The sequence below is a fragment of the Hemiscyllium ocellatum genome, chromosome 3, assembly GCF_020745735.1.
Source record: "Hemiscyllium ocellatum isolate sHemOce1 chromosome 3, sHemOce1.pat.X.cur, whole genome shotgun sequence".
NCBI classification, from domain to species: domain Eukaryota; kingdom Metazoa; phylum Chordata; class Chondrichthyes; order Orectolobiformes; family Hemiscylliidae; genus Hemiscyllium; species Hemiscyllium ocellatum.
The window spans coordinates 14,857,432-14,869,579 of NC_083403.1; the positions used below are offsets into that span (position 1 = coordinate 14,857,432).

Genomic DNA, 12,148 nt, shown 5'->3' on the forward strand with positions numbered 1-12,148 from the left:
TATAGATGACGTGGTGATTTTTAGTCACACATGGAAGGAACATTCGCAACATTTATCAGACTTGTTTGATCGACTTCAGGAGGCTGGTAAAAAAGTGAATTTGTCAAAGCCCAAGTCACCCTCCTGGGCCATGTTATTGGACATTGATAAATGGCCCCACAGAATGCAAAAACAAAGGTTATTACAGAGTTTCCCATACCATTGACAAAAAGAGCAGTACAATTCCTGGGATTGAGTGGATTTTATCGAAAATTTGTACCAAATTCTAGCAATGTAGCTGCTCCACTCAATGAATTACTAAAGAAAGGCAAGAAGTTTCAATGGGCAGTGGACTGTCAGAAGGCATTTGACAGCCTGAAAGGTGTATGAACCACTGCCCCGTTATTAGCCACACCTAATTACGCAAAGCCATTCAAGGTGGCTATTGATGTGAGTGATGTGGGCATCGGTGCTGTGTTCACACAGGAAGACGACGAGAAGATAGAAAGACCTATCGGGTATTTCTCCAGGAAGTTGAACATTCATCCGCAGAAATATTCGACAGTTAAGAAGGAGACTTTGAGCTTGGCGTTGAAGTTACAACATTTCAATGTTTATGTTACCAGTAATGTATCTGAGACAATCATATACACAGATCATAATCCATTGAAGTCTGTGGAGAAATGTAAGGACAAAACTTTCAGGCTGTTTAGATGGAGCTCATAGTTACAGCCATTCTATGTAGTCTAATGTTGATGCTACTAAGCCTTTGCCTCCTCTATATGCACAAGAATGAAAATCACCTCCCGTACATATTGTATTGAATAACCCACACTATACACAAGAGAATGAACACAATGATTTGTATATATAATTGTGAAGAAAATGTCTTGTCCATAGGTTCATGAATAGCATCATGGAGTTGTACAGCACGGAAACAGACCCTTCCCCCTAACACATCCATGCAGGCCTCAATTGATCTGGTCCCATTTGTCAACACTTGGTCCAAAGCCCTCTAAACCCTTCCTATTCACATACCCATCCAGATGCCGTTTAAATGCTGTAATTGCACCAGCCTCCATCACTTCCTCTGGCAGCTCATTCCATACACGCATTACCCTCTCTGCATGAAAAAGTTGTCCCTTAGGTCCCTTTTTCAATCTTTCCCCCTCACCTTAAACCTACGCCCTCTAGTTTTGGACTCCGCTACCTTGGGAAAAAGACCTTGACTATTTCACCCTATCCATGCTCCCTCATGATTTTATAAACCTCTATAAGGTCATCCCTCAGCCTCTGATGCTCCAGGGTAAATAGTCCTAGCCTATATAGCTTCTCTCTATAGCTCAAACACTCCAACTCTGTCACTCTTTTCTGAACCCTTTCGAGTTTGACAACATTTTGGATGGCATGGACCAGTTCGGGTCAAAGGGCCTGTCTCTGTGCTGTAGGACTCCATGACTCTAACATTGGGCTGCATGGTGGTGCAGTGATTAGCACTTCTGCCTCACAGTGCTAGAGACCTGGGTTCAATTCCCGCCTCAGGTGACTGACTGTGTGGAGTTTGTACATTCTCCCCGTGTCTGTGTGGGTTTCCTCCCACAATCCCAAGGGGTGCAGGTCAGGTGACTTGGCCTGCTAAATTACCTGTAGTGTTAGGTGTAGGGGTATGGGTGAGTGGTGGTTCGGTGTGGACTTGCTGGGCCTGTTTCCACACTGTAAGTAATCTAATCTTTCCTGGTCTTCTTCCCATTCAGATTTTGAGTTAACCAACTTTCAAAACATTATCGAGAGCAGTGCTGCACTGGTGTGGGACCTTTTAAAATAAGGTTGTACTTTCTGGTTGAGGTAACTGGATGTAAACATGTCCGTGAGTGTTGGACAGAAACCTCTGGGGGCTGAGGGACAGAAAAAGTCATCCCTCAGCCAAGACCGCAAAATAAAGTCACTGATCTGCTCGCCCAAGATATTGCAGTGGCTGTACATTGTGTGCTCTGTTGTAAATGCTTCAGTTAAGAGTTTTACTGCACCTCAGACATCCTGCAGTGCTTCCCCAAACTCTCACAGCTATACTTGGGATGTGAAAATCATCCTCTGTCTTGCTTAGTGTGCTGTGCACCGGGAAGTGGTTTTGACAGCCAGGGTTCCTTTTGTAAAGAGGGCCTGAGCTCTGTCTTTGGATCCAGCCTTCCTGCAGGTCATGTGGCTGATGGGAAACGACCAATGATCGCAAACGTGACTCTCTTTCTTCCAGTGGGCCCCTGATTGCCGAGGATAATTGCCTTGCACCTCTCACCGAACTCCCCTCTCACCCCTCTCACCAACACCCCCCCGCCCAGGAGCCTGACCAACAGCTGAGGATTAATTGCCCAGAGTCAGCCCTTGTCAGATTTATATCGGCTGTTTATACAGTAGCCATTCTGACTGCGGGTGTGAGATTTGATGGATGCATCCATCATGTGACCTTTGACCTGCCGACAGGCCAGTTGAAGTACTGGTGTAAACATCGATCAGGCCAAAACCTGGGAGGCCTGTGCTTTTCAGGCCTGTTTGTACAGATGGGGAACGGATGGCAATTTTAAAGGTGAATAAGCTTGCAGAAAAGGCACTGGGGTAACAGAGATCAGCCTGCAAACTCAGTATTCCCATTGAGTTGCACGTCGAAGTAAACATAGGGTCTGGTTCAGCTTCTCATTCGAACCCTTTAGTTTGTGATCATGACTATTTATCAGGAGTAGATATATGTGTGTTTGTGTGCATGTGCAAGTCTCTGTCGTGTACGTGTGTATGTGTGCATGTGTATTCCTGCACTTATGTGTATGTGTGTGTGGGATATGTGCATTTGTGTAGTGCACCATGTGCGTGTGTGTTTGTGTGCATTATGTGTAGTGCACAATGTGTGTGAGTGTGTGTGTATGTATATGTGGTGTGTCTCTGTGTGTGCATGTGTGTGTTTTTGTGTGTGCATGCATGTGTGTCTTTGTGTGCACGTGTGTCCATGTATCTGTGTGTGTGTTAATGCATGTGGGTGCGCATGTGTGTGTGTCTGTGCATGCAAGCATGCATGTCTGTGTGTTTGCACATGTGTGTCTGTGTGCATGCATGCATGTCTGTGTGCACGTGTGTGCGCACACATATGGTGTGTGCGTGTCTATGTGAGTGTGCGTGTGTTTTTGTATGTGCATGTCTGTGTGTTTCTCTGTGTGTGCCTGTGTGTGTGTGCAATATCCTAAGTCACAAACAGAACAGTTCCTGTCCTTGGATTTTTTAATAGAAGCAATTCATGAACTTGACTCCTGGTTTCGGGAATTGGTTTCATCAGGAAAGCCTAAGGAAGCTCAACTTGTTCTCGCTGGGAATGAAAGAGGAGGTTTCAGAATCTAAGTTTTCGATGCTTTGGTCGTTGATCCGGGCAAACTGGGTGCAAATAACTGGCAGATGTGAGCTAAAATAACAGAAACTCACACGGCAGAAAAGGCAAGCAGTTTGAACTGTTCAGTGCTCAGTTACTGAAAATGCAGCTTGATGGTATTTTATTGGGGAGGAAAATCATCAGGGCGGAAAACATGGAATTGGGATTGAATGGATAGCACTGGATGATAAAATAGTGAAATGTGCAATAATACAAGACAAGTGGTTGAAGTTACTCAATTACATAGGAGAATACTAGTTAATTTGTTTCAGAATTTTGGATAAGTATTTTCCATAAGTAGGATTTGATAATAAGCATTACAGTAAGCAAGGTTTTTCAGACAGGTTTTTATTGTCAAGATGCACATAAGACTGTAAGGTATAAGAGCATGATGGAGTTGGCCTTTTGTCTCTCGTCTGCGTCACAGGTAGACAGGGTAGTTAAGAAGGCGCGTGTGCCTTCATTGCTCAGATTTTTGAGTATCGGAGTTGGCATGTCATGCTGAGGTTGTACAGGACGTTGACAAGGTCTCCCTGTGGAGTACTGTGTCCTGTTCTGGTCACTTTGCTGTAGGAAGGATATTATTAAGCTGGAGAGAGTTCAGAAAAGATTTACCAGGCTGTTGCTGGGACTGAAGGGTTTGAGATATAAGTAGAGGCTGGAGAGGCTGGGACTTCTTTCACTGGAGCATAGGAGATTGAGAAGTGACCTTACAGACGTTTATAAAATCATGACAGGCATAGATAAGGTGAATGATAAGAGTCTTTTCCCTAAGGTATGGGATTTCAAGACTAGGGGGTATATTTTTAATGTGAGAGGGGAAAGGTTTAAAAAGGACAACTGTTTTACACAGAGAGTGGTTTGTGTGTGGAATGAACTTCCAGAAGATGTGGTGGATGCAGGTATAGCTGCAACGTTTAAAAGACATTTAGATAGGTACATGAATAAGAAAGGTTTGGAGGGCCAACCAGATGACTTCATCATGGTTTCACAAATGAGAGGACTCCATCCATCGCAGAACCCAAGAAACTGGCAAGAAATCTGCTCACCCCTGTCAGGATGAAATCCAGGATGGCAGCTGGGTGAACGGTAAGTTAATGTGAGGCAACACCATTTTCAGGACTCAATATCATCTACTGGTGGGCTCTAAGATGTAAGTGTAGTGAGAATAGTTGCATTAATCCAAACCTTTCTTGAATGTTACCGTCACCCTGTCCCCTCACTCTTTCCAATGGATTCACAACAAAGAATTTACAATTACAATTTTTTTAATAAAAAACACTTAACATATTTTAGTTTAAAAATAAATATGTGATGCTACGGAATAATTAACTACACAAAATAATATTGTTAATATTTAAACAGTATTCTTTTAACAATTATGAACAGAGAGACAGTAGCACCAATAAATATACTTTAAGTGACAAAAAATATACTAAAAATGTGACTATAAACATTGCGCAAAGAATCACTGGTGTGAATTTTTCTTACGTCCCCTCCTTCTGTTAATTTATAACAGGCTGAATAAGCAGTTTAATCCAACCATTTTCTTAATTCCAAAGTACACAGCAGTTCATAACAGTTAGATTTTAAGTTTGTCCTTCAAGCATCAGCCTTTCAGGGGAGGGGAGGGTGTGTTGGAAAGGAGGAGCAGGTCTAGGAGCGAGTACGTTTGAGCTATGTGTTTCTATCTCATGTTGCAAAGCAGCACCTGGGCCAAGTGCCATACAAGGAAAGAAAAAGCAAATCAGGTCATTTGTCTGTAATGGATCCCTGCTTTGATTTTCTAATCAATTTAAATGCTACGGAAATGTTGGTGATTAGGGCTGTTTCTGGCATGCTGGTTTGAATTTTTTTTGTATTGTTTGGCCAGGGTATTCATTTGCTACCCGGCTCATGGAGGTCAGGATTTGGCCTCCCATTTGGAGCACGCCAACTAGGCGTACAACCTGATGTGTGCAGGAATGTGCTTCAATTCACAAGATTGGGGTCAGTGAGGGGGGAGGGGGGTGTGCACAGGAGGCTGTTGTGGTCAGCAGTCCCTCCAGTCGGTCACCGCTACCCATAGACCCATGCTGTAGGTTTTGCTGCCGCCATATTGGTTTTTAGCCTTAAGCTCTAGCTTGGCGGAGGAGGTGGGGTGCCGAGTCAGTGCCGAGCTGGGAGCTCCGGGGGAAGAGTGGGGGTGTGAGAAGGGAGCGGGAAGGTTTGGCGGGGGTTGGGGGGAAGGTTGGGGAGCCATGCCGGAGAGAGTACATGAATTGTCATGACGACGACGAAACACCAACGAATGCATTTACACTTAACACTGCTTCACGAGATTCAGTTCTGTTGTGTTGAAGAATTTAACAGAAATTTACACAGTATATTTTCACTGACTGACCCACTCCCCCTCCCAACATAAACAAGACCCATCGGGATACAGATTTAGGATCAGTAGAGCTCGGGTGATTATCTCCATTATCTTCTCACACATGACTGCTACTGCTTGACTTGGGACCTTGGCTCTCTGTCCCAAATTGCTTTTGGGATGAGTTCGGTCTGCACCCACTGCTCTAGGCCCTTTCTTATATACGGGATGAACACTTAATGAAGGGTGCATTCACGGTGCACAGTCTCATTGCCCACCCTCTCTCCTAATTAAATGGGGTCCATGCCCCCCTCTGCTCCCGCATGTGTGTGAATGTATGGGGATGGGGTGGGGGGGTGGGGAGCATATTGCTGAATTGTGGTGAACACTCTGACAGGACATGACTCGACCAGTGCAGAAGCCAAAGTGGGTTCAACAGTGGCTGGCCCTGTTTTGGTTATTTCCTTGCTTCAGTCACAGCCAGCCTTTGGTTCAACAAGGCTGGACTACTCCCGATTTTAACCGGGTAGCCCCCGTTTGACCTCTGACGCCGTTCCCCCCCCCACCCCACCCCACCCTTCCCACCGCAACCCCCTCACCCCCAGCAACATTCTACATCTGCAATCATTCAAGGGAGCAGATCAGAAATGTCAATGCGACATCCCCAAGCCCCCTCGTTCCCCACAGAATTGTACCACATCTATAGGAGAGACTAGTGAGTCACAGCCGAATGACAGGGAAGTGTTAACTACTCGCTGTTCATTGTGTGGTTGAGGGCCGGAGGGGGGGGGGGGGCGGTCTTCATTTTACAATTGAAATGGGAAGGGTTGCGGGGAGTTTATAATCTCGAAGACAAAAACAAAACGGCCAATTGGCTTAAAGTCACCAGCTGCCACCCCGCTCCCCCCACCCCACACACACACACGCGCACACACACACACACACACACACAAACACACATACGGCCTGTCTAAAGGTACGGCCAAGCGAGCAGCAGAAAAAAAACATCTCCAGCCTGCAAATAAAAAACATTTCCTCTGCAGAACCCTTCCAGCCCTTTGGTTTCGTTGTTTTGTCAGGTTATACACCTCCGCAGTCCTTTCTCGTCTCCCCCATGTGTTGCTTGGTCGCGGCCCGGATATCCCTTTTGAATGTTCCGGCGGTCACGACGCCAGATTTTCACCACCGTTCCCTGGAGACGCTGGACCCAGGCTGCTGTTGGGTGGAGAGTTGTTGGGGTGGGGATTGGTGCAGGTTGGGTAGGGCGGTTGGGGGTTTTGGAGGGGGGGGGGGGTGGCGTGGTGTAGAGGATTGAAACAATCTTCTCCCCAGCAGAGAGGGTTTTGGGGAAGCGTGGTGTGCGGGGCTCCCGGTCGGATCCTCTTTGTTGGTTTGGCTTCGAGTCACTGCCAGATTTGGTTACGAGGGTGCTGTTAGTTCGAGCTGAGGTCTCCAACTCTCTTTCGAAAAGTAGAGTCTTGAGGCACATGTTATCATCTTCACACTCACCCCGGCCTGAAGTCCAACCCTTCCAATTAAAAGGTCTTTTTTCCTTGCTCATCATTCCCTGGAAAATGGCGGGTCTTTGACTTGAAGCTCTTCAGCGTCCGTATATTTATATAAGATATATTTAGATCTTCAGTCATTACAAGAAATCTTTCGCAAGCTTGAGTTTTTTTTTCTATATGTCTTATAAAGATTGACCCAATGAATAGAACCAAAAAGTCTGGATTCATCTCTTCACCATCAGATTTCCAAGTAATTTTAGCAGCATGTGTTTCAATAATACCAGGCCTCTTTAGAATTATATATCACCACGAGTCACAGAAGGCCTTCTTCCCAGGAATGACTCATTTTGTTTTATTTAAATTTGTCTCCAGAAATCTTTTTTTTATTGAATTCAAAGTGCTGTGCTCGTTCAAATCCTTCATGTGTCTGTCTTCTTTCTCAAAAAAAACAAGACACCGTTTTTTTTTAAAATAAGCAATGATTAAAAAAACTCACAGAAAATACATCTTGTTTCTACACCTCCACTCTCATCTCCTGGGTTTTTCACACCTGCAATGAGAAACAGAGAAAGAGAGAGGAGCAAAACACTGGGGTGAGTAGGTTATCGACATCAGAGGCCAAGACACAATGTTGTGTCCTTTATCTGCGTTCTGACAGACTGTCCCACTTCACTTTCTCTAGTGTTCTCAGACCTAGGCTTGTGTTTGGTTTCACAGGTCACCTTCAACTGTTTTTGACCTGATGTGACTCTAAGCAAGGCATGGAGACAGTGAGGTCTGCAGGTGCTGGAGGTCAGAGTTGAGAGAGTGTTGCTGGAAACGCACAGCAGGTCAGGCAGCATCCGAGGAGCAGGAAAATCGACATTTCGGACAGGAGCCCTTTCCTGGTGAAGGGTCTGGAATGCCGATTCTCCTGCTCCTCGGATGCTGCTTGACCTGCTGTGCCTTTCCAGCAACACACTCTCGACCCTAGGCATGGCATGATCCCACCTTACAGCAACTGGTTTGGATTTCAGCTGGTTGTGTGTGGAAGAAAAGGTTTGGCGATGGAGGGATGGAAGGGGGAAAAGCCGCAGGATGGGGAGAGACAACAGATTCCAACACGGGAAGCTCCCAGAAACGGGGAATCTGGACAGATCCCCACCCAAAGGGGGGGGAGCAGCCAAATTTAATCCCTCATTGAGCCATCCAGCAACAGAGGAAGAGGAGTTCAGCACCCCTCCCCTCCCACTTAGCTCATGGCGGATTGCATTTAGAAACATAGGGCAGCACAGCGGCTCAATTGTTAGCACTGCTGTCTCACAGCACCTGGGACCCTGGTTCGATTCCAGCCTTAGGCGCTTGTCTGTGTGGAGTTTGCACAATCTCGCTGTGTCTGTGTGGGTTCCCTCCAGGTGCTCCAGTTTCCTCCCACAGTCCAAGGATGTGCAGGTCAGGCGAATGGGCCATGTTAAATTGCGCATGGTGTTAGATGTGTTAGTCAGGTGTGAATATAGGTTGGGGGAATGGGTCTGGGTGGGTTACTCTTCGGAGGGTCGGTGTGGACTTGCTGGGCCAAAGGGCCTGTTTCCATACTGTAGGAAATCTTTTAAAAAATAGGAGCAGGAGTAGATCAATCAGCCCTTCTAGCCAGCTCCATCATTTAGTAATGGCTGCTCATCCATCTCAGAACCTTGCTTTCTTTAGCCTTCCTGTCCCTATTGGTATCAGATTAGATTACTTACAGTGTGGAAACTGGCCCTTCGGCCCAACAAGTCCACACCAACCCTCCGAAGAGCAACCATTCCCCTACATTTACCGCTTCACCTAACACTACGGGCAATTTAGCATGGCCAATTCACCTGCCCTGCACATTTTTGGACTGTGGGAGGAAACCAGAGCACCCGGAGGGAACCCATGCAGACACGGGGAGAATGTGCAAACGCCACGCAGACAGTCGCCTGAGGCGAGAATTGAACCCGGGTGTCTGGCGCTGTGTGGCAGCAGTGCTAACCACTATTTATCAGTTGACTAAAGTAAATAAACCTGGAATGCAACCAGTCTTGGGGAAGTGGGTTGGAAAGAGGCAGGGTAGCTGACTGATTTTGCCTTGGATGACACTGGCAATTCTTGCAGCCCGCACAGCAAGTCCTACACAGAAGCCTATCTGGCCCCATAAATCATTAAATTAACTTTGGAATGTGATTGCGGAGTCTGTCAGTACAGATAAAAGGTTCACCCATTGTTCATTCAGAAAAATAACTTAAATCATTAAACAAAACTTCACATCAGGACATAAAACTAGAAAATGCTGGAGAAACTCAATGGGCTTGCTGGAGATATAACTGTGGGACACCTTCCCCAGCACGTTTAACTCCGCATTCAGATCGCCAGCATCCATAGAACTTTTGCTTTTATTTGAGGGGATATTGTTTTTGTGTTGCCAAATCTTTGCTTTCAGTTGCCGGGGAAGAAGGTCACATATGGAGGATGCAATGGTCCCGTTTGGAAATCCTGTTGGAATTTCCAAGCCCATGGAGCAGCAATTTGGCGTAACCACTTCCCAGAAAATGATGGCCCTTTGAATACTGTCTCATTACTCAATCACATCTCAGTCAAATGCCAGTGTCGGATTTGACTGAGGAGCAGCGATGGAGGTAAGCGGATGAGGCTGTGAGTTGAGGAATGCCAGTTTTCCCAAGGGACCACAGGGTACACAGCATGTGACTGTGAGACAGCTACAGGTATCATATATACAGCCATACAAGGCCTGACCAACAACAGGTTCTGCTATCCTATCGCATTGTCTGATCAGGCAAACACGAACCTTTCCACAAAGGTAAAACAAAACCTGCATTTGTCAATATTATCACAATGCATTTTTAGTACTTAACCATAACTTTTTTTCAAGTTGTTAACACCTGGTTAGAGTGTCGCCATGGAAATGAACAGATGATTGCCCCCTCAGGTGAGAGTGAAATTGTCCACTTTTGCATCAAAAACAAGTCAATTGAATGGTATCGTTCCAGAGGGAGACCATTGGGCCCATTGCGTGACTGCCAGCCCTCTGAAAGAGCTTTCCAGTCAGCTCCTCAGTCTTTCCCGTTACCCCCATCACATCCACTCCGACCTCAGCCCTTTCTCCTCCTCCTCCTTCCCCTTTATCTAATTCCCTTGGGAAAGTTATCATGGAATCTGCTGACCCACCGCCCTTTCCAGACGGCGCACTCCAGATTTACAAGACAACATTCCGGAACCCAAAAAAAACCCCAGCATTGATTTGACGAGGCTGGGGGGGTGGAGGGGGTGGAGGGGTGTCATCTGCTCAAGGTCCATGCGACAGTCTACAGAGTTAGCTGTAAAAATTCTGATGGTGGATAACAGGTTCAGTGGAAGTGATCGTTTAACGTTGTCGGTGGTGAAGCCAACAGTTGAAGAACACGAACGGAAAGGGCTAATGCCCTAGGAACCATTCCCCACTCCCCCTACACCCAATACCGTGACAGCTTCTGCCCCCAGTCGGGGCAAACACGTTGCTTGTGAACAAACATAATGAGGCTTACAGCCGTGGGTCAGCACCATGTGACCTTCCCTATTGATATCTCAGGAAGTGAGAACTGTTTTTAGCTCCCCCTCCCACCTGACTAACAATACCTGACATTGTGAGGGCCTTAGTTCCTATACAACTGGCAGGTGTAAATCAGTCCCTCAGTGTCACTGTGGTCTCATTGGTATTAGCTTTGTAACCAGCCTGTGTTTTACAGTGTGCCATGAAGCAGCCATTTTAGTCCCCAGCGAGTTTGGCACCCTTATCCTCATTGAAGCTTCCTCTAGTTGGGATGGGTTGGCGATGAATGGGTATAATTGTTTGGAAAGTTGACCTGCTACTGAGAGGTCATTTGACTGCAGCTGCCTACGTCCCTAAAAGCACTTTCTGATTCTGCGTCTTCCTTTTAAAGCCTCCTTCCTCACTCCCTCACCTCAGCCTCCGACCTTTCCTTCTCCTAGTTCACTTTGCTGTTCCTTCCCTCCTTACTTTCCTCATCGCTCTGCCCTTCTACTGGAGCAGGGGTCACACAACTGCTGCCGGGAGGTCGACACGTGCTCCACGAGGCAACGTTAATGATTGACAGGGCAAATAAAAAGTCGTTCCGGCTTCAATTAAAGCCGCTAATAAAGCTCTACCAGTTCAGTCCATGTGATTACTTGCAAACATTCTGCCCTTCCGTGTAAACTCTTGTCGCAGTGCACAGTGCAGCTATCAAAGAGCTAATAAAACAACTTGTTCACACATTCCTACCATTCCTGAAACTGCTTCAGTGGCCAAGGAGGGGGGGTCAAAGGTCCTGCATAGATTCCACTTGATAAAGTGGGACATGCCCATTATGCTGCCGAGTCATTTAACTGTGGTCACTTGCAGAAAAGCAGGAAGAACACTGGGGATTTGAAAGGGTTCAAAAAAGATTTACAGGGATCTTGCCAGGGTTGGCGGGTTTGAACTATAGGGAGAGGCTGAATAGGCTGGGGTTGTTTTCCCTGGAACGTTGGAGGCTTAGGCATGACCATATAGAGATTTATAAAATCATGAAGGACATGGATAGGGTAAATAGACAAGGTCTTTTCCCTGGGATGGGGGAGTCCAAAACTAGAGGGCACAGGTTTAGGGTGAGAGGGGAAAGGGACCTAAGGGGCAACATTTTCACACAGAGGTACGTGTATGGAACGAGCTGCCAGAGGAAGTGGTAGAGGCTGGTACAATTGCAACATTTAAAATGGCATCTGGGTATGTGGGTATACATGGGTATATGAATAGGAAGGGTTTAGAGTGATATGGGCTGGCAAATGAGACTAGATTGGCTTGGGATATCTGGTTGGCATGGACGAGGTGGACTGAAGGGTCTGTTTCTATGCTGTACATCTCTA

General features: G+C 46.4%; 1 protein-coding gene across 3 annotated transcripts in view; it reads right to left on the reverse strand.

Moving 5' to 3' along the window:
* Positions 1–4,638: 4,638 nt before the first annotated feature.
* Positions 4,639–12,148, reverse strand: part of vegfab (vascular endothelial growth factor Ab) — a 56,932-nt gene continuing 49,422 nt past the window's right edge. For all 3 annotated transcript variants that reach the window (XM_060848642.1, XM_060848633.1, XM_060848650.1), the window contains one exon: positions 4,639–7,796. In XM_060848642.1, coding sequence (XP_060704625.1) covers positions 7,775–7,796 — 22 coding nt within the window. In that variant the 3' untranslated portion in view covers positions 4,639–7,774. The remainder of the gene's footprint in view (positions 7,797–12,148) is intronic.